This window comes from Mixophyes fleayi, chromosome 1 (assembly GCF_038048845.1).
Source record: "Mixophyes fleayi isolate aMixFle1 chromosome 1, aMixFle1.hap1, whole genome shotgun sequence".
NCBI lineage: Eukaryota > Metazoa > Chordata > Amphibia > Anura > Limnodynastidae > Mixophyes > Mixophyes fleayi.
In genome coordinates this window covers 403,425,309-403,452,909 of record NC_134402.1, presented here as the reverse complement: position 1 = coordinate 403,452,909, position 27,601 = coordinate 403,425,309, and the positions used below count along the sequence as shown (strand labels likewise).

Genomic DNA, 27,601 nt, shown 5'->3' with positions numbered 1-27,601 from the left:
ATAATTTTAATCAATTTAGTATCAGAACGAGAAAAAACTCATACATGCACATGGATATGTCATTTGAAAGCTTATCTTGACAGGTACTATGTAGAAAACACCATTCCTAAAATGAACTTGACTAAAGCTATGTGCACTATAAGCTGACCCAGAGGTTTATACCAGTGACTGTCTCCCAGATCAAAGGGAAAGGCAGTTTGCGATGTGAGAAGTGACCCTATTTTATATTAGTTCTGGCAATTCCGTCATGGCTGTGGCTACCTGCATTCAATGCGAGTCTTGCTTCACATTAACACTCACCATTGGAAAGGGTCTCAGAATGGCAAAAATATCAAACATAAACAGTAACGATTAAAATAAATAAATATATATATATATATATATATATATATATATATATATATATACATACACACACAATATCTAGCTCCATACAGTTACATTTTCCATAACGCTACTTCTAAATGATCTATTTATATTTACACACACAGAGTGGAGCAGTATTTGTTTTTATGTGTTATTTATGATCTATGAGATTAATAATAAAAGAAAATATTATACACGGCTTCTCTCTCACAATTTATCATTGAAAATCCATTTCATCTATCAACAATTCTTGAGGGGAGGAAGACTTTAATCTTCACTTTGTAATATGGTCTTGAAGAAGCTCAGTGACTTTGAAAAAATATTCCTGTATATGGAAATGTGTCCCTAGTACAGATTATTATAAAGATCAGAAGCTCCGTTATTGAAATTGACAAAAGGCAGAACCACACAACCAAATGTAATTATATCCTTTTCTTTCTGTTACTCTATTTATACAATCAGAAAGTAACATTCCTCATGAATGCCAAACTTGTTTTATGATCTGCCTTCACACAAGGTTTACTACATGAACATATAAGAGGCCATATGTTTAAATATGGCATATGGGTGCATATAGTTGCATCATTTGTGAAGAGAGCATAATAAATAGCTAGCAGGACTCAAGGTAAGTACTTTAACCAAAAGAAGTAGTTGTTCCAACAATAGAATCTTCATATTCTGTTTGGTTCACCAATCTACTTTGCATATGTAAATTCATATTTTGCATATATTAAAGTCTATGAATAGAGTTAGGTTGACCATGTTCAATACATTTTACTGTGTGGTGTGTGATTGGAGTAGAACTGGGAACACTTCAATTTCACCAACAAAATGGGTGTAATTTTGTGATTAAATGTATTACAAGGTGAATATTTTGTAGAACAGTTTGCACAAAACTAGTTGGAAACATCGACCACTAACCAACGCAAGCATTATAACTTGCACTACAATTTTGATTTTATTATTTCAATTTATTTCATGTCTATGTTACTTTAAAGTAAATTCATATTCTTATAATTTGCCTCACATTTGTAATATGAAATTTCTTCCATTAATATAAAAATAGTAAATTTATTGTAGATTTATATTAAAATTCCAAAAAGTGTTTGGGAATAATCAAGGTGGGTACTGCACAGAACAGCTACCGATAATGAAATTGGAATGTCATTAGCCTGAAGTATCAAAATAGGCTCAGCACAGCAAAAGCTCAGAGGTGAAAACATTACCTAGAAGTGAAGGGGACTCCATGATGAATAAAATGTAATTTGAAAAATCCGTAAATTATTTACAAACAATAGTACACTGTACAGTATTTTTTATTAATCTTTTTGTATACCAAGGCATACAATATTTATGCATGTAATTTATGTCCCAGTTGCTGCTAAAACACAACTTAATAAATGGTGCATTACATGATAAAGTAGTTTATTTTTAAACAGGTATGAAATGCAATTTCACATCTAACTTCTAAAAGAAAGTGCGTTGAGAAAGGAGAATTCAGTTTGGGGAAAGCAACTTTGATTATGACATGTCTGGGCAATTAAACAGCTAAAACAACTAAAAGTTATGGTCAAAACTGAAAACATGGATGAGGTCTTGCTAATGTATAACTTCTTCATATAATACAAAGAGAAACCAAATCAAACAAACATATTGTTTATATAGTAATAGGTACCGGCCCCATAGTTAACTATATACCTTCATTTTACTTCTTTTTAGTGTAGTACACTATAAACCTACTGTGACAGGATGGACCGCCTATGCCACCCTGTCTGCTGTTTCTGGGAACCGGCTGGGCTTACTTTGCCACCGTTCCCTTTCGTTATCCAAAATGCGCCCTCTAACCGCAGTAAGAGGGGCTTACAAGTGCTGCCACCACTGGACTCCTACAGACATCCAGTACCGGGTTTCTTCTGGGTAACTGACGCTGAGAGTGTACCCGTTACTGGTGTACCTGGGCTGGTACTCCTGACCTCTTCTTGTGGATCAGGGTTGCTGTGGATGGATCCCCCCTGGCCTATCACACTGACCAGAGCTGCTGGGAAGCGGTGGTACTGGATGCTGGGTCCAAACCTCAAACAGCCGGGAACGGATTCGATTTTGGGTCTAATCTGTAGGTCACAGGATTTTCAGCATGGAAGAAGTTCTCAAGAAGGTCTTTGAAGCACGTGATGTTTATTTGCAGTCACACTGAAGGTATCAGTGCTCAGGTCAGATGGAATCAGAAGAACAACTTTTAATACAAACCAGAGCCTTTTTTATACACATTTTGAGACTAGTCTTAGCAGGAGGTAATCCGTCCTCCTGTCCCTTTAACCAATCTGGGTTGATTCATGCAGCCTGCACGTGAATCAACCCAGAGAGGTTAGCACCTCCTTACATTGTAACCACTGTCCACGAGCTACCAGGGAGAGGGGTGCTCAGCCCACTCTCCTCCCCTAGTGCCTCTCTTTCTGGGGTAGGAGATTTATCTTTTAAATCTTCCACCCAAACTGACTTCCAGGGACTGGGTTCCGGGGTCTGTCTCTGTTCCCTGCCCGAAAATAGTACCAGGGGAGAGCAGGCAGATCCCGGGGCAGCAATCCCTGCCCTTTCGCTAATTGAAACTCTTTGAGCTCCAACTAGGGACTTAGCTTCCTGGGACGCCCAGGAAGCTCTGCACCTCCTGGACCTATTTGATTTTAGGAGGCTGGTTGTTAAGTCCCTCCACCAGCCACTGAAGCTGGCTGTCAAAGGGTGAAGGATCCAGGGCTGGTCTTGCAGCCCCTTCTGGACCACCAGGGGCAGGGTAAATACTTTTGTATATTTTTTACACATATACATTGAACGTACATCTAGATTATACACATTTACACTGCCCTACGCCCCCCGGCACCTAGTGCCTGGGTTTAACCCTTGCTGCACGCCGGCTAACTACCAGCTCTGCAGCACACATACACATTTATTTACATACACATTTATTTTTATTTAATTAAATACATTTGAAAACACGGACTCCACTCCCCGGCGCTAGGCGCAGAGGGTTAACCCTTTCGTTGCTACAGCGCTGGCTGTACCAAATTATGAACACATAAGTGAACACAACTTCATTCCGCAACAGTTCACTATATGGGTGCCAGTGTGTACATACAACACAGTTTGGACCCCTAAATAAAATAGAACATTACCTTTATCTTCCCTTAAAACATGCAAATTGTTTGCTATTAATCTAACCAATATTGTGTATTTGAATCAGATAACTGTTCGCACTGACAATAAAAGATTAAATGGTAATATATATTTTTTCATTAAAAAACCAGTACCGAAAAATGAATTTTGATGACAACCAATACTTGACCGTACTAAGATTTAGTGTGTCTCCATTTATTTTTTTTCTGTGTATTTTTTTTATTATTTTAGAGCTACTTCTTTTGTGTTCTCATTAAATAATAATTTATATCTGCTGTCAGCGCAAATAGAAGATTATGTAATGACAGTCCCTATCAACTACAAATGATATAGGATGAATATTAAACATTTATGAGTTTCCCATTATTGCGTTCAGAAAATGTGCTATAAGAAAACACCAGGAGATGAAACGGAACATAGATGAATACTAATGAATATTGCCATGGATATAAAAAGATCTTCTTTTATAGAATTTACAATACACATAATGCTCATAAACTACTTAGTTGTATGAAAATCTAACAAATTATCAAAATAAAATGCTCTGGCACACAGCTGTATAACTGAGCTAATAGCTAAATCAAAAACAAGATGAATCACTTGAAAATGTTAACTTTTCTACCTATACCTTTTGAAGCAATTAGAAGATTTCAAAGGTCTCTTTAATAAATGTGCACTAGTTACATGACGGTAACATAAAATACATCTCTATTTCATTGTTTTACTGCCATTCAAAATAATGATCAGAACTGAAACCCATTATAGATAACATTCAATACCCTTTCATAAGCCAGACAGGTAAAATTTATGCCACTCTATTGAAATTCAACATTTAATTGGCCAATCCAGGGCTGGGACACATGCCAAAAGTCAAACAGCAAGCGAGACACACAGAGATTCAACAGCAGGCTAACAAGGGATAAAATGGAGATTTGGTTCCACTGCAGTTGTAGAAATAGGCATTGGGTCATTTAGGACAGTGATTCACAAACTGTTTCTGTTGTATGACTATTCTCAATACTTTTTCCTTAGAAATAGGTATGTATAGCTGGGGTGATGGCAATGCAATTAATCTAGAGATTAATGTATGTTCTGCCAGGGTGTAATTCCAATTATCATCATCAACATTACATTTATATAGTGCCAGCAAAATCCATAGCGCTTTACTATTGGGAACAATCACAGCAATAAAACAATACTGGGCAATACAGACAGAGGGGTAAGAAGGCACTGCGCGCAAGCTTACAGTCTATATAAAAAAACAAAAACAAATCCCTACATGTTCACTTGGTGAAATGAGCATAAATTACCTTACTCTCTTTTACAACATAGTCTGGACCCCAATAAATTGTTGGTTATTAGGTTTAGTGAAAATGTAGCAATAGAGGATGTTCATTAATAAGGGATGAGTTTAAAGAGTCTATTCAAAGCCAAAATCTACCATTTATAACTCTGTAAGCCAAGGTTTAGATAATAGATAATGTATAATGTATAATGTTAAGGCCCCGAGTCAGAATAATTACTTCCTAAGGTGGATACAATCAGGATGTAGCATGTGTATGTGTGACTCATATGAGCATTCTTTCTAACTCACTATGCAACTGAGGCCACTTCTGCGACCTAAGGACAGGCCACAGATCTCCACATCTTGAAGATGAATGTATTCAACAACTACCCACACATATTCACTTGATCCCATTTTGACCCTTTAATTCAGATATTGTCCCCATTGAATGCTAATAAAAAAAAATTGTGAACACTTTCTTGAGTAAAACAGAAGAAAAGGAAATATTAATAAATCACTTTAGTCAGCACTTAAACATCATATAAAGAATCACGACAAGATGTGATTGCTGGAGGAAAGGTTTGTAAAACGCACATCACTACTAGACCGAACAGGCTTATACAACAGCTAAAGTACCGCTCCAGCATAAAGTGGCGTTCACTCTACATTTACAGGAAAGAAGAGAATCAGTGGTTAGCACTTCTGTCCCACAGCACTGGGGTCATGAGTTCGATTCCCGACTGTGGCCTTATCTAGTGTGAAGTTTGTATATTCTCCCCATGTTTGCGTGGGTTTCCTCCAGGTGCTCCGGTTTCCTCCCATACTCCAAAAACATACTGGTAGGTTAATTGGCTGCTATTAAGTTGCCCTTAGTCTCTCATGGTCTGTGTGTGTGTATGTTAGGGGATTTAGACTGTAAGCTCCAATGGGGCAGGGACTGATGTGAATGAATTCTCTGTACACCGCTGCGGAATTAGTGGCGCTATATAAATAAATAGATGTTGATGATGATTAATCATGTAAAATACACAAAGTACAGAAGAGGTTTCCTAAGTAACATAATAATTCTAAATAAAAGAATCCAGTAGGAGAATGGATATATTAATACTTATGTTACAGTGTTCAGGTTCCCATTGTACTTACTGCTGCCCCGGCTAGTTATTGGTCAGTAATCTAGAGAGCTATGTATTTATACATGCTTCGTATGAATACAGCATGCGGTGTACAGTAAGTGGATTGAGAATACTAATTGGAAGGGCTGCCATGGACTTCTACTAACAAACATAACTTGCTAGATGCTAGAACTTTCAATGCTTATACGAGTATATTGTGCGCCACAATGACAGCCCTGGTGCCTGGTAATATGAACAGTTAAAGGAAATACAAAAGACTTAACAAAACTGTCCTTACAGAACAGCAAATGCTGCAAGAAGGTTTATTTACTGTACTGATTAATGTTGTTAGTCTAACAAAACACATGCCTTTCTTTCTTTATTAACAATCAAATTGGGCAGATTCTGGTGAAGCACGCTGCAAGTTGTAGTTACCAACAGCTGTGTTGTAAGTACAGAATTCAATTATATATAATCCAACTATACCTTTTAATATGCTGCATTTTGACTAGCACTATATTCTTGACTACCAACACTACAGATACATTTCTTTTCATCTTTAGGATTGCTTTGCTAGTAAGGATTCTGCTAATGTGACCCAATGGAAAGATAACTTAACGTGACTTTTCTTTTTTTCAACAGCTTTGCGCAAATGTGGGAAACAGTTATGCAACCAGCACCATTATTTTGTGGTGCATATTCTGTGAACAGATTACTAAATTACTTAAGGCAAAAAGGGACATGCAAAATAATGGTTATGAAATGATACATTGGAGTGTTCAAATTCCATAAAAAAAAGTTACAGCTCATTAGAAATTCAGTGTATAGTTTTAACAACGCTTACAAAAGTTGTACTACAGTATTCATACATTATAAAATTAACATAATGGTTACTGGGTGTAATGAATAAAAAAACTTGCTGTATTTCATATCAGCAACTCCAACTGCAGCAGATAGTTCAACCAATTATCATAAATGTCTCCCTTCATGGCTGGACACTGAGCTTCTGGTCTTTGGGGTACTGCAGCTAACAATGTCACCAACAACTTGTTCTACAGATACAGGTAAATAATAATAATAATAATAATAATAAAAAGTTCCATAAACAACCACTGTCTCCTTGCCATTGCACAGAAATATAACTAGATATATTCTCTAGTGGAAAACAAAAGTTCAGGAAAAGAAAGAAAGTTACATAGAATCTAACAAAATTGACCTTTGGAAATGTATCAAATATTTAAATGTTCTGAGCAGTTTCATATACACATCACAGTCATGAGAGTCTAGATCAGGGGTGTCCAACCTTTTAGCTTCCCTGGGCCACATTGGAAGACGACGAGTTGGTTTGGGCCGCACATAAAATACACTAACACTAATGATAGCTGATCATCGAAAAAACCATAGAAAACATAGTTAACTAATTAAACTTACTTGGAAATGAAGTTAGTAAGAGAGTTAGGAAACCTATTGCAGAATCATGATTAAAGCAGTAGTCCCATTACCAGCTACAATTTAACTTACCTGCATCTGCCCCTTAGTGGGGTTCGGGGAATTAAATGCCAAAAACTTCTTTCCTCTCTTTCTGCACCCATGAATCATTTTTTTTATTGACCAGTTAGAAATGGTCACCGATATAGGTAGCATCAGGAGGACTAATAGAAATCTACAGAGATTTAAAGATAGGGTGGCGGGAAAAATGGCTCATGGAGCAGCCTCCGATGAGGGTAACAGTGGGTGATAATTTCACCCTACTCAGCACTGCACATTTAAAATGGTTTAAAATATTAAAAATACAATTATCTCTTAATATTTATATTAGATACATACAGAGAACACAGCTAGTTCATAATTGCATGGTGCAGAAAGTCCAAATTCAGAGTAACAACAATAAGATACTGGATAATCTTTCACTGCTGCTGATAGTTCGCGCGGGTGACTCCTCTGTGCTGTGCTACGCAATGGATGTCGGGGGTGATGACGTCACCCCCGACATTCACTGTGAGCGCCACACGGAGGAGGAGACCAGGAAGGGAGCCGGAGCGCCAGCTGATGTGACCGCAAGGTAAGTTTTTTTTAAAAAATTTTTTGCAGGATTTTTTTTTTCAGCGCTGCCCCCTTGCCACAACCAAAACTCCTGCTGGGCCACATTTCCAGGCATGCTGGGCCTGATCAACACAGTAATTTATAGATTGTGCTCTGCCAGACAAGCATATTTGATTAAAATTCTAAAATATCAGTCTTCTAATTAAATGTTTCCCATGTTGGGTTTTATATTTAGTGATGGACATGAATCTCATTATTCATGTTAACTATAATGGATACCTTACATTCTGGGGAAGGAAAGAGGAAAGGAACATGAGGTTATGGTGTGATATTTCTCTTCAACAAAACAGAGACCCTGTCATTCTTTACAGATAATGTATCCCCAAAGGCTATGCTGTGCAAATTCCTGGGCTATGTGAAAGCAAACACAGTGGATTAGTTAGCTAAAATATTGTGACATCTTGTAGCAAATTGCATCATAAGTCGTAGATGCTCAACAAAATACATTAGTATTTTTATCGATCACAACAAAAATAAAAATTAATTGCAAAAACAAGAGAGCTTGGGTGTCATTTGGGTGAATACTGCCTACAAAATAACATGTTTATTTTTGAGAGTAGCATCTCCCACACTGTAATGCTGTGAAAAGAATTTACATTTTCTACACAGGTTATTTTATTTTTCGCAAAGCGATCAGATCTCTTGGACTGTTTGTTGTTTCTTGCAACCACTGTGTGCACAACGTGGGAGGAAAACTGCTTAACCAGGGAGTAAAATATTACTGACAGCCACAGATTAGAGTGATTATCACATATTTGTCAAAGTGATTACAGATGGGCCATACAACAATTATCCGCCACCCTATTAGAAGTCACACATTTTATGGCCATGTTATTACAAATCATACATTTACTTATATTGTTCTTAGAACTCTTCAGAAAAACCTATGTCAATGATATTCAGCAGTAAACTAAATTTAGAATAAAAATTATATTGTAATTCACTGCAAAAGCAGCTTCTGTTCTCTTGCAGCACAAACCAATATTTTGTCTTCATGAACATTAAATTAAGCCTCTGGATTTAAAGTGTACTTATTCCAATTACAGGGCCTCGAAAGACTCGTCACTACATTGTAAATGTACTCCATCGACAGGTAGAATAACTCCTTCTAAGGAGCAGGTTCAATTAATAAACACCTTGCACAGATTTCTTTTTTTCTTTTCTTTTTTTAACAGAAGTAACGCGTTACTTTCTGCCGCAACATCGGTAAACTAACTTCTTAGGAACATCGCAGACAACTGAATCTGCCCCTAACTCTAAGAAACATTAAGTGGTCAATTCAACTAAAAGATGTGCCACAGAGTTTCTCCTGAATGGTTGTAAAAGCACTCCAGGTAGGTAAAACTGCTACACACACGGTAGGCACACATATAATGCTGTGCTTTCGACAGATAAGGATTCATTCCACACTGTGAGAGGAAACCATGTCGTCAACACAAGAAAAGCTTTTTTAAACATTTGTTTTGACAGTGAAAAAAACAGCATTTGCTATTATGTTTAATTTAAACAAAACAACCTACATAATACAGCAGATATAACTTATTTCTTGTGTATGAATGAAAGCAGCAAACGTTTCATTCTAAAATATGCCCATAAAAATCAAATCATATAGACTGGAGCAATAAAACAAAACAAACAAGAAAATCAGCCCCATCAGATTGATAGGTGAATCCGCAATCAGCCAATCAGATGCGGCTAGCACAGCCATCATCACCATCATCAGTGTGTATCTGCACACGCCCTCAAGCACCTGGCTACTGACAGGTGTATTTGCACCATGTGCAGGTCTGCCTCAGTCACAATTACCTAAACATGTCCTTACTGTACCAGGACATTGACCACTCCTTCCCTCCCCCCGTTCCACCACTCCAGGCGTAAGGCAGCGCAGGATCTGACCAAGCCTGCATACGGTGTATGCATACACTGATTTGTGATAATGCGCAGCACAAATTTACATATTTTATGATAAACAGGCGTACACCACACACTTTATTTACAACTATGAAAAATGTAATAGTTGATAAATAGATCTTTAAATATACAGCCATGATGACTGTCTTAATACAAAGGGCAACATATAGGCTGGATTATAATGTTCAAAGGGATATTTAGAGTTCCCAAAATCTATATATTCAAATTACTGAAGAGAGCAAAGGAAAAAAAAATAGAAAAAGGGAGGGTTGAGCTAACAAATACATCTCTAAATCAACCTAATAAGGTTGGCTAATCTAATCTGCTTAGGAAGACTGATAGTTAGTAGCAGTCAAGGTCATTAGGGTTTAAAGACCATATTCTCCTTAAGTACACAGCTGGCCACACATGGGTCAATCCTGCAGCTGATGTGCCTGTGCGTCAGTATCACTGTACAACATGGACACATGATGGCAGCAACAGTTTACAAGATCCAACCTTATGGCACACTAGTGGAGTGGTTCATTCATTTTCACAACACATAGTGACCAGACAAGTGGCGGTATTAGGCCAACTGCCTGACATTTTTGAGGTTATCGCACAATGTGTGCACAGTTCAACTTAATCACAATTAATCTCCTCCGAGGGAATGAAAATAATAATAAAATTAGATGCAAGGGTTTGGAGAAATTTAAAGGATCAAATGCATTTTTAGCAATCGGCCCATCTTCATTCTGCAAAAAAGAACCTGAATTTTATATGTTACCAGAAATGGCCTATATTTTCAATAAGATGCCTCTTACAACTTCTGGGTACACTTGATACAAGAATCTTTACCAATATAATTAAAAAAAACATTCAAATGTACGATTGCGAATACATGCAAGGATCAGTGTCAGCTTACTCTCATGATTAACTTAAGACATAAATGAGGTTCAACTGAGCATTTCAAAGAGAAAAAAAAAAGGAAAATATTGATAGTGATGTGTTCTCTATTGTAATCATGTATATTTCTTGCTGGTCCCTCAATGCCTTAAAAATAGCTTCAGAGTGATTTAAAGGGGCAATTCCAAACCCGGAATATGGGTGTGCACCTATCAACGCACTAATCAGACTAGTAGGCGCTGCACAAAATGAAATGCGCTGCAAGACAGAATTGTTTATAAGTGGCCCACTGTTCTCTCGGTCATATATCCTAAACTAATAAACCTTGGCTCATTATTCTAAATACACATCTATTCGCTCAACTACATGATGCGCAAGATAAATTAATTAGCAAATCTGAAAATCAGTAATCTTTGGAAAATCGAGAGACATATTATCTTTATTGGATCTTTTAAGTGGCAGGACAGACATAATAATAGGCAAATAACAGATATAGCAATCCTTGATTTTATCTTGTCATAACTGAATAAAACCACATCAAGTTTATAAGGTTTTGCCTTCCTTAACATCAGCTACAATAGAAAGAGGCACAGTGCTACATTACATTACCCAGAGGCTTCCTGATAGCCAAGCTGCTAACTTCATAAATGTGTTTGTAGAACAGACTAAACTCAAACACATTCTAGGCTATTTTGAATACACGAACATAGTTTGAATGGTAGTTTATCATCAGTAAAAATGCCAGTGGCATTCAATTGATTAAACCCACTACATTATAGTCTGATGTTGCCTGTAACAATTATTAAGCTGTCTGATTTGTTATAGAATGTCTCATAATACATTCAGCATATTCAACTGAAAAGAAAGCAGAAAGATGACTTGAGGGGGAGTTGAGATTAAAAAAAGAAACCACACAAAGTTACACAGACTATATTTTTTTTTTTATAGCTGCCTTTATAAAAGTTAAGAGTTTCTTTTATCGAGTTTCTTTTACCAAGAAGTCCCATAGTGAACTATAAATGTTAAGAGTTCCTATCCAGCAATGAACTTGATCAATTGTTCAACGAGTTGAGCACAGAATATTTCCAGAAGTAACTGCTCTACCCAACTACTTGAACAACAGTCATGTCTCTCGGTTCCTGTAATGAATCCTACTTTGTTTTGTACAGTAAAAATCATAACTTTTCACAAGGATGTGAAAGCTTAAATCAAGACAAAACAGAAAATCTAGGAATAAGTGGAGCATGTCTCGAAAAGAATACACACATGCATGGATATATAGGTGTAAGACCAATAGAAGCGCTTTAATGGCAAGAAAAAGTAACTTCAATTTCTTGGTCTGACTGAGTTGAGACAACAGTAACAACTAATTTAAATCAGACACTTGCAGCATATAAAACACCAACCATCCAAAATTCTAAAACCAAGAGGCATTAAAAAGAATAAAAAAACAGGTCGATATGTATATATAATATACAGAAAAATAAATTATAAACAAACCTGTTTTCTTCACGCCAATTAAAACAAGGATACACTATGTCTACGATACTTTGTTTAAAAGCTTTAGTTCAGTGAAACCAAATATGTATACTGACATTTCCCCACAATAATTTGGCTACTAATATATTTATGGTTCGTATTTAAACTAAACTAAGCAAGAAATACTGCAGTTTCCACGCATAAATAAAAATGCAGAGAATTTATTTGGGATGCTTAAAGAATATACACAGAAAGTGGAATGTAATGATAAATGTGAGTACCTGTGAATACAGTTCTTAGACTCCAGATATGCCATGCCGGAAGCCGCATCCAAAGAAAATTTCACTAGTTGTTTAGGTTTCATATCATCCTTCTTCTTTCTTAAAAAGGACAGGAAATCACCACCTAGGGAAACAGACAGATGGACAGTGAGAGACTGTATGAACAGGACTTTAATTAAATCTCTCATTAGTGATGGCTGACGGGTACAGTGTGGCACTAGCTAGTAATGTACATATTCAATCAGAATTGTAAATTGAAAAACTTCTCTTTCTATAAAAGCAACTGAAATAATAAACATCTATCACCAACTATTGACATGACATGTGGTCTCCTTACAACACATTTGATTCACTGTTTATTTTAAAGAAAACATTATCACGTTACATCACCAAAAATATTATTTTTTCACTTCTATTTGGCATGGTCCACACGTTTTGTTTTAGGATTGTCGAGGATGAGCACAAAGTAAGCTTCTTGGGGGGAATTCAATTGTCCGTGTTACTTGCAAAAGTAACACTGCGTTAAAACTATTACCGTTATTAGGGTAATTCTAAGCTGGATTTCAGCTGGCAGCTCCCTGAGCCGGCGTTAAAGGTACTGTAATAACAGTACGCGCACTATTACCGTAATAACGCTAATAGATTTAACACCATCTTACTTTTGCAAGTAACACGGACAATTGAATTCCCCCCATGGGATCATATTTCTTTGCATCTATATTAAAAGGCACATTAAACCTTAAGACTGAATTTTTCAGAGATGACCCATAAAAGCAACACACATTGTTTTTAGTTAATCTGACACTCCACAAGCAGCTCTGTAAATAATACTATGGGTTAAAGTTACCGCAAGAGCAATTCTGAAATATGTGATTCATACATACAGGACATTCAACATTCAAGACATGAACCAGTCTCTATAGCTACAGTATATGCTGTGATCATTTAATGATAAATACTTAATAGACTCCTGCACGAGTCTAATTCTAAGAGAACCGTCAAAGTTCAAAACTGACAAAGCTCAAAACTGAAGGTAAATACATTGTTCAATGTTATTTAAAGTTCTACTGCGGCTCTGTGAAAAAAAAAAGAAAAGAAAAGATCATCTCCCTGCTCTACCATCAACATCTTTATGACTGTACACTAATGGGGTATGATATTGGACAAAATGCTGGGAATGTAATCATTTCAGTTGCTGTGACATCAATGGTTCTCTCCCTGTGTATGAATCATCCAATCACTACATTTATGCAACTCAAAACTGGCAAACTGGTAGTCACCTCTTTGCCAGGTGTGTAAGAGAAACACATCTACAGTGGCAACCTGTTAGAGGAGTAAGACACCATGGTGGACTTACTTAGTAAACTATAAGAACTTAGTTATGAATTTGCAAATGTGCTTTGTGCAATCTCAGTAATTTCTAAACAGTCTATGGTTTAATGTTTATATTTATTCTGATCTCGCTATCCTTTCCTTTCTGTCTATATGCTTATTTCCTCCATCTGTATTACAAATGCACTTACACAGATTTCAGACAATTGTAAAGCACTGTGGAGTATGCTGGGGCAATGTAAATAAATGCAAATAAAATAAAGCTGACTGCAAGTGGGCAGGGTGGTGCACTGGGAGATGGCAAGTGGGCAGGGTGGTGCACTGGGAGATGGCAAGTGGGCAGGGTGGTGCACTGGCAGACGGCAAGTGGGCAGGGTGGTGCACTGGCAGACGGCAAGTGGGCAGGGTGGTGCACTGGCAGACGGCAAGAGGGCAGGGTGGTGCACTGGCAGACGGCAAGAGGGCAGGGTGGTGCACTGGCAGACGGCAAGAGGGCAGGGTGGTGCACTGGCAGATGGCAAGTGGGCAGGGTGGTGCACTGGCAGACGGCAAGTGGGCAGGGTGGTGCACTGGCAGACGGCAAGTGGGCAGGGTGGTGGACTGGCAGACGGCAAGTGGGCAGGGTGGTGCACTGGCAGACGGCAAGTGGGCAGGGTGGTGCACTGGCAGACGGCAAGTGGGCAGGGTGGTGCACTGGCAGACGGCAAGTGGGCAGGGCCATTTAAAATTGAAACAAAATAAAGTTAGAGAAATAGGGAAAAAGGAAAAGCTCAACATTGGAAGAGTCTCCTGGCACTTTATTTTGAGCAGCTACTTTGTCCATTTCTGTTGATAACATGACCATAAATCCCACCCCGCAGCCTCGCTGCCTAGGTGTAATCCTTGACTCACAACGACTATATATCTAAATCATGTCACATACATCTGAAAAACATTTCCAGAATATGCACATTTCTCACACAAGACACTGCAAAAACCGTAATTCATTCACTCATCATCTCCCACATTGACTATTGCAATTCCCTCCTTTCTGGTCTTCCCAAAATTAGATGCGAGCCTCTAAAATCTAATCTGCATGCATAGATTGATTTTCCTTGCAAATCATTCTTCCTCTGCTGAGCCACTCTGTCAGTCTCTACATCGGTTGCCTGTTTTTCAACAAATCCAATATAAAATTCTTCTAACAACATACAAGGCCGTCATCAAATTTGCACGGACATACATCTCCTCACTTGTCTGAAAATATCTCCGAACTCGACGCCTCCGTTCTACACAAGATCTGCGTCTCTCTTCCACTCCCATCACATCCTCCCATTCCCGGTTACAGGACTTTTTTCGGGCTGCACCGACTTTGTGGAATTTCGTCCCTCGCATTATAAGACTTTCCTCTAGACTTCAAACCTTCTCTGAAAACCCACGTCTTCAGACAAGCTCATAATATTCCTTAACCAATTAAATCTCCCTAGGATACCCTATTACCACCCTCTGCACCACTAACACAAGATAACAACCCTCTGACCAACATTACTGTGTGACTGATCATACAGCCCACTCAATACTTTTGCCTTTGCATTCTAGCAGGACTAATATGCAATGTGATGTAGCACATACCCTTGTGTCTCAAACTCCCATTGTCCTACAGATTGTAAAATTGCGAGCAATTTTACAATCTCTCTCTCTGTTTCTATGTATTACCCACTATTGTTTTATTAATGTCTGTTTCCAATTGTAAAGCGCTACGGAATTTGCTGGTGCTATATAATAAATGTTGATGATGATGATGTATGATGCAGCATCCATTTTCTTACAATTGATCCAACAGTGCTCACTGGGACATCCAAGTACTTGGATATTATTCTTATCTTTTTCATGTTTATAACTTTATATTTAATTTTCTTAGAATGCTCTTTGGTCTTAATTTTCACAGTATGACCAATGTTATTTGAGTTAGGAGGTTTTTATACATAAAACCTGACCTTTTTTAATGACTCATAAGTAGAGGATAATTGAAAGCCAATTGTTAGGGCAACATATGTAACTTGGAGCTTCCACTGCCCAAGAGTTAAATATTTAGGTAAGCAGCATTGATCAGTTTTTATTTAAAAAATTAAATAAAAAAAATTAAATAAAATCTGCAGACAAATAATGAAGTATGAGTTGGAAAATGTTCTTTAAGTATCTACTGGTTCGCAATAAAAAATACTGTCATTGGTAATACAGACAAACATGTTGACTTTAGGGGGTGAATATGTTTGCAAGACACTGCATATATTTTCCAAAGCTGCACTCTCCCTTGTTTCCCTGATAGCCAATTCCCCATTATTTATTTATTTGCATTTTGTCACATAGCCCTAGCATACTCTGCAGTGCATTATAACTGGAAACCAACACAATTAAACACAAGACTGGGTACCACTAAACAAAGAGGTAAGAGTTCCTTAAATAGGAATTTAATACATGAGGTTAAGTGTTACAGATTGCATAGTAGTCCAGCTAGACGGCAATGGAAAATGTTATTAATGGGGCTATATGAACCAGTCCACAGGAATGTTAACTTGTGTGTCACTAGGTTGTTTGAGGATAAAAAGAGAATAAATATAAAATGTATGTGAACTGTGTCTAGGAGTATAAACCAGGCAGAATTGCCAAGGGAGGATAAGTAGGTAATTGTGAATTTGACAAGCTTGCCTAACGAGGATCATTTTCAAAGGACATTTGAAAGTTTGGGGGCTATGGGAAAGTTTTGTGCTACAGGAGATGGCGCTCACACAGTAGGGGCAGCCAGAGCCAGATTAAGGAGGGGGGGGGGGGGGAGATTAAGGGGCTGTTTGGAGGGAGGGAAAATAGGTTAATTTATTAATTGGGAGTACTAATAATATATTGCTGGGGCTGGGTGGAGTGAAATAGTTGTATTAGTTAATTGTGTATGCTATTAATTTAAGGTCAGGGCTGGTTGGAGAGAAAAGATCTATTTATCAAATGCGAATACTTTAATATATTTTAATGTTGGGGCCCCATTATTAAATGTGGGTGCTATTGATTTAACGCTAGGGGTGGTTGGATTTTTCTAAATTACATGTACATATTTTTTTTCCAAATAGGGCCCCCAACATTCTAGGATCCAGACAAGCAGCAACTAAAGACACCAGCAGCCACAGGTGGTGAAAGAGACAAGAACAGGTAGGAGAGAGCAGGACAATCTGCCAACTGTCCTGAATCTGGTGGGGCAGTCTCAAATTTGGGTGACTGTCTCACTTAGTCAGGATTTTGTCCAACTGCAAGGACAGTTGGGCGGTATGTCCCGCTTTACATCGTACTGCTTGTGAAGGCAGAGCTCTGTGCATCTAACAGTAGTACACACAGTATTGCCTGTGTATTTGTCTAAAATGATAACCATATAACATCAGCCCCCAGCTTAAGTGCCCCGGGCCCCCTAGAGCCTTAATCCAGCTCTGGGGGCAGCATGAAAAAAAACCCAGAAATGGGGACAAGTTATGAGTATAGATAAGTGGTCAGAGCAGAGATTGAGTTGGCAAGAAGTTTTAGACAAGAGAAGAGATGTATGTTGTATGTTTTGTTAATAGCTTTATATATTAGTAGAATTATTTTAGATTGGATGCAGTAAAGTACAGGCAACCAATGTAGGGAGTGACAGTATGAGAATGTTTTACAAGGAAAATTAATATAGCCACTAAACAGATTATAGGGGTGAAAATCTGATTGCATTTTTGTGTAGTATGAAATGCATGTGTATTCTGGAGATCTTAAACAGTCTTTTATTTTTCTTGCCCATGATCCTGTCTTCTCCAATTGATTGCCTCTTTTTCTTGCACCAAGTTCTCTGCCTGCAATGCCAACTCAATCATCCAACAATAGTGTTTTTAATCTGTCTTATTTACTTACTGTATGCCCAGGTCTGAGGTCAGTAGTAAATAGAACAAAAATGATTAACAATTCTGAAAAGTATAGGTGTTAAAACGCTTGCACGAAGAAACAATTTAATACCAAGTTAAAACATATTTATAGCCCATACTTTCTTGTGCAGTAATGATGCCTACATCATTATGTTTTGTGGTAGATTAGATATACTTAGTAACCCACTGTGTTAAGTGAGGGTTTGAAAGGGTTCTATAACAGAAAAATACATTAGAATTTTCTTAGCAAAGTATAGCTACTTATGTTTCACAATAAACAGGATAATGCAGGGTTATTAAACAGATTTAAGAGCAGACTGACTGAGTCTCCAAGGCTCTGGCATATTAAGCTGGAGTGTTTGTGAGAAGGATTTGCATTTTAATTGCCATCATCCTTACTTTTCATCCATTGTGCCAGTAGTAGATTTTTAGGCTTCTTAAGAAACAGGCTCTCCTCAGGTGATGACCTTAATGGTTTTTGTTCTTAATGACAGCTCCTGGTACGTTACACCTGCTTATCCTCAAGCTATTCCTCAGCTGTTTATGTTTGTGGTTTTTAAGCTATCACAATTTTTTTTTTTTTCAGATTCTCATAATGGAGGTGGTTCAGTGAGAAACATGAAATGAGTTTTCTAACTAGTTTTTATAGTTTAGAGCGCAAATTAATGTGAAACCACTCAAAAATGTAAAAGCTTGATATACAGCTTTGGATATATTCCCCATATCACTGCTCGATCCCACCCTGTGACACAGTTTAAGCAAATGGCAAGCGCTACTAAACAGTGACCGTTTACTGCTATAATAGGAAGCAGTCTTAGTGATGTGATTGATTACAATGTTAAGACAAGAGGAGAGTTAAAACAAAATAAAAAGGTATAAAAACAAGGCAGTCTTTAGAACAATAGAGTGCCCCAGGAAATTACTCTTTGATGGTTATAACAATTTTCACAGCATACAATAAGAGGGTTTAAGCCAACTGACCCATAAACAAATGAAACACTAAATGCAAAGAGAATGTCTCTCTCTCTGTAAAAGTTCTAATATAAGAAACACAGAGGGTATTGTACTACATGTGGGCAGCCCTATCCAGCCATCATTCAGATTTCTATCATCCTTTACTGTGAAATAGAGGTGCTAGTCTAAACAATGTGTCCACACCATCATGAAAACAAGAATATTAAGAGACAGTATTACCTTGCATTTAACATTATGGGAGTCTACTATTTTACCTCTAAAATGCTCAGTCTATCACTGATACATTGTCTGCAAATTACATATTTATATTATGTCTCACAAGTAGCAAGTTTCTGCATAGATTGTAGGCATTAAATATTGTCTTGTGCAGAAAAACAACTGTTCATAAAATCTCAAAGAATAAAGTTCCAATTAATTTGCAGGGGGAAAGGCATAAAACAGCCATTAAAATCCATATTGCATGGTATTATAAAATCCACTCTTGGCTCTACAGTTTCCAATTATATTGTACTTAGCTACTCTGTGTTTTCATGTACTTTTAGATGAAAGTCATAAGCAGCAAGAAAACGTCTTACAGACTCAATTTCCCACAAATGACTTTTACAAGAGAATGTTCTCATCTTTTTAGTATTGATTTATTGGGTTTTTAGCTTTATAGTTGGCTGGTACAGTATGCGCTATCGAGCAAGACTCTGTCTTCATAAAAATACAGATCATTCAAGCATGATGAAGGCCCAAAAAGTCACAGTTCACATTTTATTAATTTCTATGTTTGGCTACTCTTTGGGTAAGACTGCAGTTCTTGAAAAACCTCCAAAACAAAGAAAAACAAAGTAAATTCTAATAATTGTTCTAATCTTATAATCCCAATTAAGTTTTTTAGCAGAATATATTTGAATGAAAATTTAGTTGTTTAAAAAGAAATAATTATTTTGGTATATGGTTCAGCAGATGTTACCTTGGGGCCGAATATCATGGACCATTTCGGTTTTATGTGTATTTGATCATTACGTGTTGTGGAATATGATATTATAATATGCTGTATGGGGTAGAAATTACCATTAAAAATAGACAACAAATATGAATTTGAAGCTGGTAAATAATCTTTGTTACCAACTAGAGATAGCACTCCCCCCCCCTTACCAACTAGAGATAGCACTCCCCCCCCCTTACCAACTAGAAATAGCACTCCCCCCCCCCTTACCAACTAGAAATAGCACTCCCCCCTACCCTCACTTTCTTAACGAGGAGGGTTAGTGTTGTGAAGATCCAAAAAGGAGACACATAAAAGCTAGCATTTCAGAGAACATGCTTTGGGGCCCGATTTCTGACAGGTATTATAGATAAAGATTTATTCTTCTGCACTTGGAAAACAGGAGAGTGTATAAAATTAGTGGTGAGGTATAAGATGTGTTGCTTTCTTTTAATGTTAGCTCTTTAACTCTTTGCATGTTTAGAGATGCAGATGTTTTTATACATATAAGCCAGTAGTTTTTGTATTAAAAGCTAAAAGTTATCGTCATGAAATCTAAACAAGTCCACATGTCTTAGACAATGACTACTGACGACAGGGGGTTAACCCTTTGTCTGCTATATAGAAGTGTGTTAGATTGTGCAGAATGTGTGCATTATATTTTTGTGGGGTGCGCCTAAAATCACCCAATTAAAAAATAAAAGCTGGTGTTTTGAGCTGTGAGCTTACTCAATTTTGTACTCTCTGTGATTGATGAAAAAGAGATTCAGCTGTAAAAGTGATTAACAATTTGCAAAAGCATCCAGGGGGATACCAATGCACCAGAAGTGTCTGAGCTAAACAGAAGTGCTTCTTTTGCACATTTTGAAGATTGCAGTAGGGACTCAAGCATACAGTGGTTGCCAATCATACTTTCTACGTCTTTTGCCTTGGTGGGCTCTTGGCTGTGTGGCTAGGTGCCCAAAGGGTTCCGCACATGCGGGTCGGACAACAATTTAATAGTTTATAGACACAAGTGCAGTGCAAAACAGATGTGACAATTGATTGGGTGCCAGGCCGTCTCTAGCTGGGTGCAATAGTTCCACCAAATTAAGTAAATTGAACTCTGCAATTGGTATCACTGGTTCTCATTCTCTCTGCCTAGACAATCACAAACTCTCAGCTTCTTGAATGCAGAAGTTCCATAGACTTCTTGCAGCTAGACCATCTCCACTGTCCTGTGCAACGGACTTCCTTCTCAGGTTATTCCATACAGGTCCTCTGAGGACTTCCAGCCTCGTCCCCCCCTTTTCTCTGCACTGGGTGATATCACTCTGACTGGGTCTCAGAAACTACACAGCCACTCTCAGCTCACCTACCTACTCTAAGACTGCTTCTCTCTCATATATTCCAGCCAGACTCTCCCCACTGTTCCAACACTCAGGGAGCTCTCTCACAGGCTTTATTTTGGGCTGCTGCTTCACTCCTCTGGGAACCGAGCTGATACTCTCTTGCTTTCGAATTGTAACTCAATCTTCTCTCCCCAGCACAGGAATCCCTAAGTCCATATATGAACTGAGTTTACCACATAAATAAAAAATGACTAAGTCCCTGGCGCAAAAAATATATAACAAATCTGAGAGGCAGCTTGCAGCAAAACAATAGGTAACACCAACAACTATATGCTATATATAGAACCAGATATTTGCAGGCAGACGCCAGTCAGGAGATACAATAAAGTCAGAAAGTTCAAAAAAAGTTCAACGAGTCCTATATCCAAAGAATGAATGAGTCTTCTGATAAACTCCACGGAGCTTCATAAATCCTCATAGGTCAGACATACAAAAGAAAAAAAGAGGACAAAACATAGTGCAACAATGTAAACAAAAGTCAAAGGGACAAAGAACACCCTTATAATCTCTGTGTATTGAATAACAAGACTGGATCACCATGTGGATAAGAGGGTTAAGACTTAACCCCTGAGGGGTACACACTCACCAAAAGGTGTACGACTACAAGCCTTTAATATGAATATCGCTCCTTCCATAAAAAGATCCTCCAACATGTAGTCCCACTCATTCATAAAAAGATCCCAGGAGAGAAAAAAACTTCATAGTGTAAAGCCGTATATAAAACATTTATTACAATCAACAATAAAACCAAAATAGCGGCAGCGTCAGGCGGATCCTGACATTGGGGAATAGATGGACCCTTACCGTCCTCAGGGTGGTTAGAAGCGTGTTCAGAGTTGAGCAAATTCCCGGGAATTGCACACAACACACTGCAAAAACATTAATTCCTGTAGTCACGATAGCAGCGTGGTAGCTCAGTGGTTAGCATTTCTACCTCACACCACTGTGTTCATGAATTCCTTTAGGGGGCAGGGCCAAAGTGGAGTGATATGTCGAGCCCGGGCCCCCACACGCCCATCTTCTCCCTGGGATCTCCCGGAGGCCAACACACAAAGTTGGCAAGTACGAGTAAGACTCTCTCATGGCCTCCAAAATTCAAGCATTACCTTAAACTTGCCTAAAGAGGTGACTTTTATCAAATTCCTGTACCACCCTATCAGACTGTATGCTTGTGAACAGGGGCCTCTTACCTCTTTGTCTGTTAACAGCCAGTCTTGTTTTGTTATTGTGTTTGTCACCCACCTGTAAAGAGCTGCAGAGAATGCTAGCGCTATATAAATAATTGTTAATAAATGACACATCATTTATATGATATTTGGCATACCATTACACAAGTTCAAGCATAGTAGTGTCATACAAATGGTTTACTTTTACTTTTAATTTACCAATTACCAGGGGTATGCCATGTGATCACTCGGCCCCATATCCCAATTTGGGTTGCAATGTGCACCCATTTGAAAACCAAAAACTGTGCTCCACTACTCATGCACTGACCCCTTCGCATGCTTAGAAGAGCAGAGCTGGGGACCTTTGGAGCTGATGGACCAGTACAGCTCAACGCTGCTTCGCCAGTAGTCACGCAACTGTAAAATATACTTGTTGCACAATTTGCTGACTTGTAGCTAGTCCAGAGACTGGTGAAGAAAAACACCAGTTAAATGGTTTGTTTTTTTTTGTATTTTACACAAACACCCATTCCACCAAGCAGTAGTCACTGGAATACTTCCCACTGTTTTTCTTTCCTGAAACCAGAACAAAGACCACAACAAAAGCATTTTGGGAACCACTGACCTGAATCTTAAGGATTGCAATTCAGTATAACTAGAATAAGTTTAGGACTGTTAGTTTACATAAAATCTGACTGAAGTTTTTTTTTTAACAACAAAAAAAATAAATCAGTTTGTAGGCGAGTGAAAGAAAACATTATGACACTACAATATTTCAACTCCTTACTTTAAAATTCAAGCAGAAACCATTTCATAAATAACATTTTTAGGCCAAACTCTAAAGGGTGATAATGACATTACTGTAATGTAGCGTATCATCTCAGGGGCAATGTGCAGTGTACTAATATTACAGCTATGTAATCTGCCAGCAGGTTCTAAACCCTAGTAAGAGACAAATTAAGGGAAAGAAGTCTCGTTCTGCAGGATTAATGTGTGTTCTGCGTCTGTATAAGTGGCCAGCTCAAACTATTCCATCCTCATTTGTTGTGGGATATTAGGCACTAAATGAAACATTGGAACCAAACCACTCTGAACTGCTAAATTATCCCAGCAGCTTCAAAGTGTTCTCCTGTATCCTTCATGAAAGAAGTGTACTGCTAAGAGGAAGATACACACAGGCAGAGTATATAGGCACAGATGTAAAGAAAAACAATCCAGAGTGAAAACGGTAAGCATAGGCCAAAACTGCTATACATGGAATAGTAATTTAGACAAATCTAACAATAATACAGCCGGAATAAACCTGCAACATAAAATTTGATACAATAAAAATTAGAAATTCAGCTATCAAATGTTGCCCCTCCTTGCCAGTCTTGTTCTTCCTGCTAATAATATATTAAGCAATATTAAATTTGTTGTTGGTGTGGACTGAAGACTGACATCATGTGATTAAAAAGAGCCAATATCTTTGGAGAAAGAAAGTATATATCCTACAGTGTGATGTCACTGAAAATTTCTCAGGAGCACATGTTGCTGCCGGTACATAGAAGTTCACTTGTACTCAAGTATTAATAACTGTGCAGGAGATGGCTAAACTCCTGCAGTGACCTAAAAAGTTATATTTAGAATCACATTAAATGTAACATCTGCTTACTTCATGTTTGGCTGTTGGATGTATAATTATATATAGGCTTGGGTATAATGGACAGTTTGATTACAATGTTAGCAGGTGTTGGAGATGCTGATAATCTGACACAGTACATAATTTGAACAATCTGAATACAGCATATTTAGTAAAACAGGGATTTAGAGAAGACTTAGAGAACACACTACACAATGTGAACCATTTATGCAAAAAGGGCAATTATACAGGGTGATTCAAAAGTCGCAGTACACCCTTTTATTTCAAAAACTCTACAGGAAATTGGGAAACCTGAATACTCCAGTAAGGTAATCCAATCGGCCCAATTCCTGTAGAGTTTTTGAAATAAAAGGGTGTACTGCGTCTTTTGAATCACCCTGTATTTCTGTGATAATAAAAGATTGCGTGCTATCCATATACATACATGCATGGTTTTTAAAGGGAGAAACAAAAACTGCAGTTTGACACTTCAGTTACAATTGTGAAGCAGCAAAATGAAATGATAGACAAATGAAAGAGGAGATATAAAATATAAGCATGCTAATAAAATACTGTAGCCAGGTTTACACTGCAGATGGAGTTTGTCACTATTTGTTACAGTACATAATAACAGATGATTGCACTAAATTCAAACTTTAATGCAAAAAACCCACAAGCCACATGCAGCAGAGAAGGAAAGAGAAGGTAGGGCTTGAATGCTAGTTTATGGTATAGTTGCCTACCCTCCCAAAATATTCAGGAGACTCCCAAATTTCTCCCTAACAGTGCAGGTTTTCCATATCTCCTTGCTGGAGCACATTGTAATAGATCCACAGGTGGTCCTAATTATGTTACATGCGATCCGGAAATCCTGCACTGTTGGGGAGCCCCGAGTACTGGGTTTGGGAAACCCTGCCATGCCTCTCACAGAAAGACGCAATACACTAGCACTCTCAATAAGCTCACTACCCAATTGCATGATTTGGAAAAACTTCAAAAACAATAGCACTCTCCCAAACGGTGGAAAAAAACAAGCGCAGTCTTTGTTGGTTAAGATGAAAATTTTATGAGAAAGGCGACAAAGCCAACTCTTTACTGGCTAGTATATTAAAAGATCTCCCATATTTCGAGAGGACACTGTGTGAGCTGTAGTGGGGTTGAAGAGGTGGGGTAGATTTAAATTGGTAGGTTAGGCTCTGCCCTTTTTAGTACCCATCATGAATTGGACTGGTGAATATCAGGGCTTTGCTGTGCAAGCATATTATGAGAACAAATGTTCTGTGATAACGACGCAGAGAGCATTCCGAAATGCATCTGTAACATATCAAGTCGGAGTTTGAGGAGAAGTTTACATGCTGATTTAAAATTACAGCCTTACAAAAAAGATGTTGGTTCAAGACTTAAGTGAGGGAGATTATGCCAACTACAGAGCCCTATATGAGAAAATTCTTGAACCCGTATTTTTTTGAGGAAGGTGGTGCAACAGTGACCTCTGACCGTTATGTTGAAATGTTGGAGCCCTTTCTGCGCTCCAAACTGGACAATGCCGATACAGAACATGTGTGGTTTCAACAGGACGGGGCCACAGCTCACACAGCACGACGTTCGCTCGGAGCGTTGATGGAAATGGAGACATTTCGGAAACGTCTTCAGCAATGTATTGCCAACGACGGCCGACATTTGTCTGATATGATTGTTAAAACCCATTAAAACAAAACTGTTTTTGTGTTCTTTTCAGAAATAAATAAAATGTTTTCCTAAATAGTTTTGTTCATTTTTTTATACCCTTTCAAAATGTGGGAGATCTTTATGCCCCACCCTGTATTCCTTACATAACCCAACCTCCTAAATCCTCAAGAGTGCTGACCTTTCAGCTACCCTGTCTTGACAGAGGAGATTTGCATAAAGTGATTCACTTGCACGCATTGTCCCTTAATAAAGACATAACCGAGGAAGAAGATCACTGAAAAAAGTCCACTTCCAAATTTCTGACTTAACAGACCATTTCTGGTATTTCAAATAATAAGGAATCTGCTCCAAATGATTAGAACCATTAGAGCGGTCCTGGCCAACCTGTGGCTCTGCAAGTTAAGCTGAGACTACAAGTCCCAGCTTACTTTCCCAGCTTTTTTCGGGCTATCTACTTAAAGCATGCTGGGGCTTGTAGTTTTACAGAATCTGTAGAGCCACAGTTTGGCCAGGCCTGTATTAGAGCAAAGGCAGCAAGAATCTCTGCAAATTGATACTGACCCCGGTTTAACAGTTGATAAACCTTCAGCCGTAAAATATGTTTTCTACAACGTCGGACCTGCTGATCTGAACAGATTATTTGCAGAGGAGAGGGGAGAGAAAGATTTATACAGTCCCAGTATATTTGTAGGAAGGACTTGTGGTCTATGTGACCACTGATCCATAACTGTTTGGTAAAGGTACGATTACTACTCTGATGCACTAGCTAGCACAAAAGAAAGAAGAACAAAGGGAACACTTTGTGGGACAATACTAACCAATAATTTCTTGAATTATGTCATACGTCTTAATTCTGCCACCAACAGAATGCCGACTATTACAAAAGTAATTGGAGGGTTGCAATGTAAATTGGAAACAATACTGACAAATAGATTCCAAGCTTTCACTCCATAACAGCATTGGACATGTTCCCCTGCAATAAGAAGAAAAACCCACTAACAGAAGTAATCTCTAACCTGTTTGTCTGCTCTGAAGTCACAAAAATGTTGCCTGTTCCTAGAGGACCAACAGTCCACAAAGAAGAGTACTTATTTTAACCTCTCATTCTCTCGAAGTAGAAAAACAATCTTTAACTTAGAACATAAAGTTTGTCATATAAAGTGTGAATGTGAAAGATCTTTTCCAGGTCACATTTGACAGCAAAATCATTATCTACAGTCACCTGTATGTTGCCACTGACAGGGAGACTGATTTTTACTAAAAGCTTCATAAATTTTCAATAAGCTTTGCAAGAAAAGACCTAATGCTGATTTAACTTCTGCCATAGCATCTTGAACAACTTCTACCGAAATCTCGGCAAATAGAATTATAGACATTAAGGCGACTGCCAAGCAACAAGACATACTAACAAACAAACAAACAAACAAACAAACAAACAAACAAAAAACCTCTCAGTGAATTAGTAGATGCCTTTAGCTACTTTTACTGAATAACTTTTTTTTTTCTTTTAACAACCTCATGCAAAGGAGGAAAACAACAGAAGAAACCATCTGGACATCTTATTTTATATATATTACATCCCTCTAATTAGAAACTCAAATAAGGATCAAACTGAAAGGTTTTATGCATAACATTCTCAGCATTTGAAGTCACAACAGAACTTACCTTGTTTAAAGAATAGAAGCTTTTTTTTTTTTTTTTTTTATAAATATAAAAATAGCGTTCCACTTCCACTAAATTTAAGTCTGTAGGCTGACACTTACACAAAACATTGGGTCGCTGCTGGTATTTCTTGTATATGAATCAGGAGGGGTACTCTATAAATCTGGAAATGTCAACTGCAGAGAAGTAAGCAGCCTTTACTACTACTATAACCAGAGATACTTAAACACTTGGTTGAACCACAAGTGCTGCAGGTTGTTGGGCCTTTTAGAAACTGTGGACTTGATT

The 27,601-nt window shown here is 37.9% G+C and overlaps 1 protein-coding gene across 1 annotated transcript in view; it reads right to left on the bottom strand.

Annotated features, from left to right (window-relative positions):
• Positions 1–27,601, bottom strand: part of FER (FER tyrosine kinase) — a 177,275-nt gene that overhangs the window by 34,221 nt on the left and 115,453 nt on the right. The window contains exon 18 of the mRNA XM_075181517.1: positions 12,591–12,714. Within this exon, the coding sequence (XP_075037618.1) occupies positions 12,591–12,714 (124 nt within the window). The remainder of the gene's footprint in view (positions 1–12,590; positions 12,715–27,601) is intronic.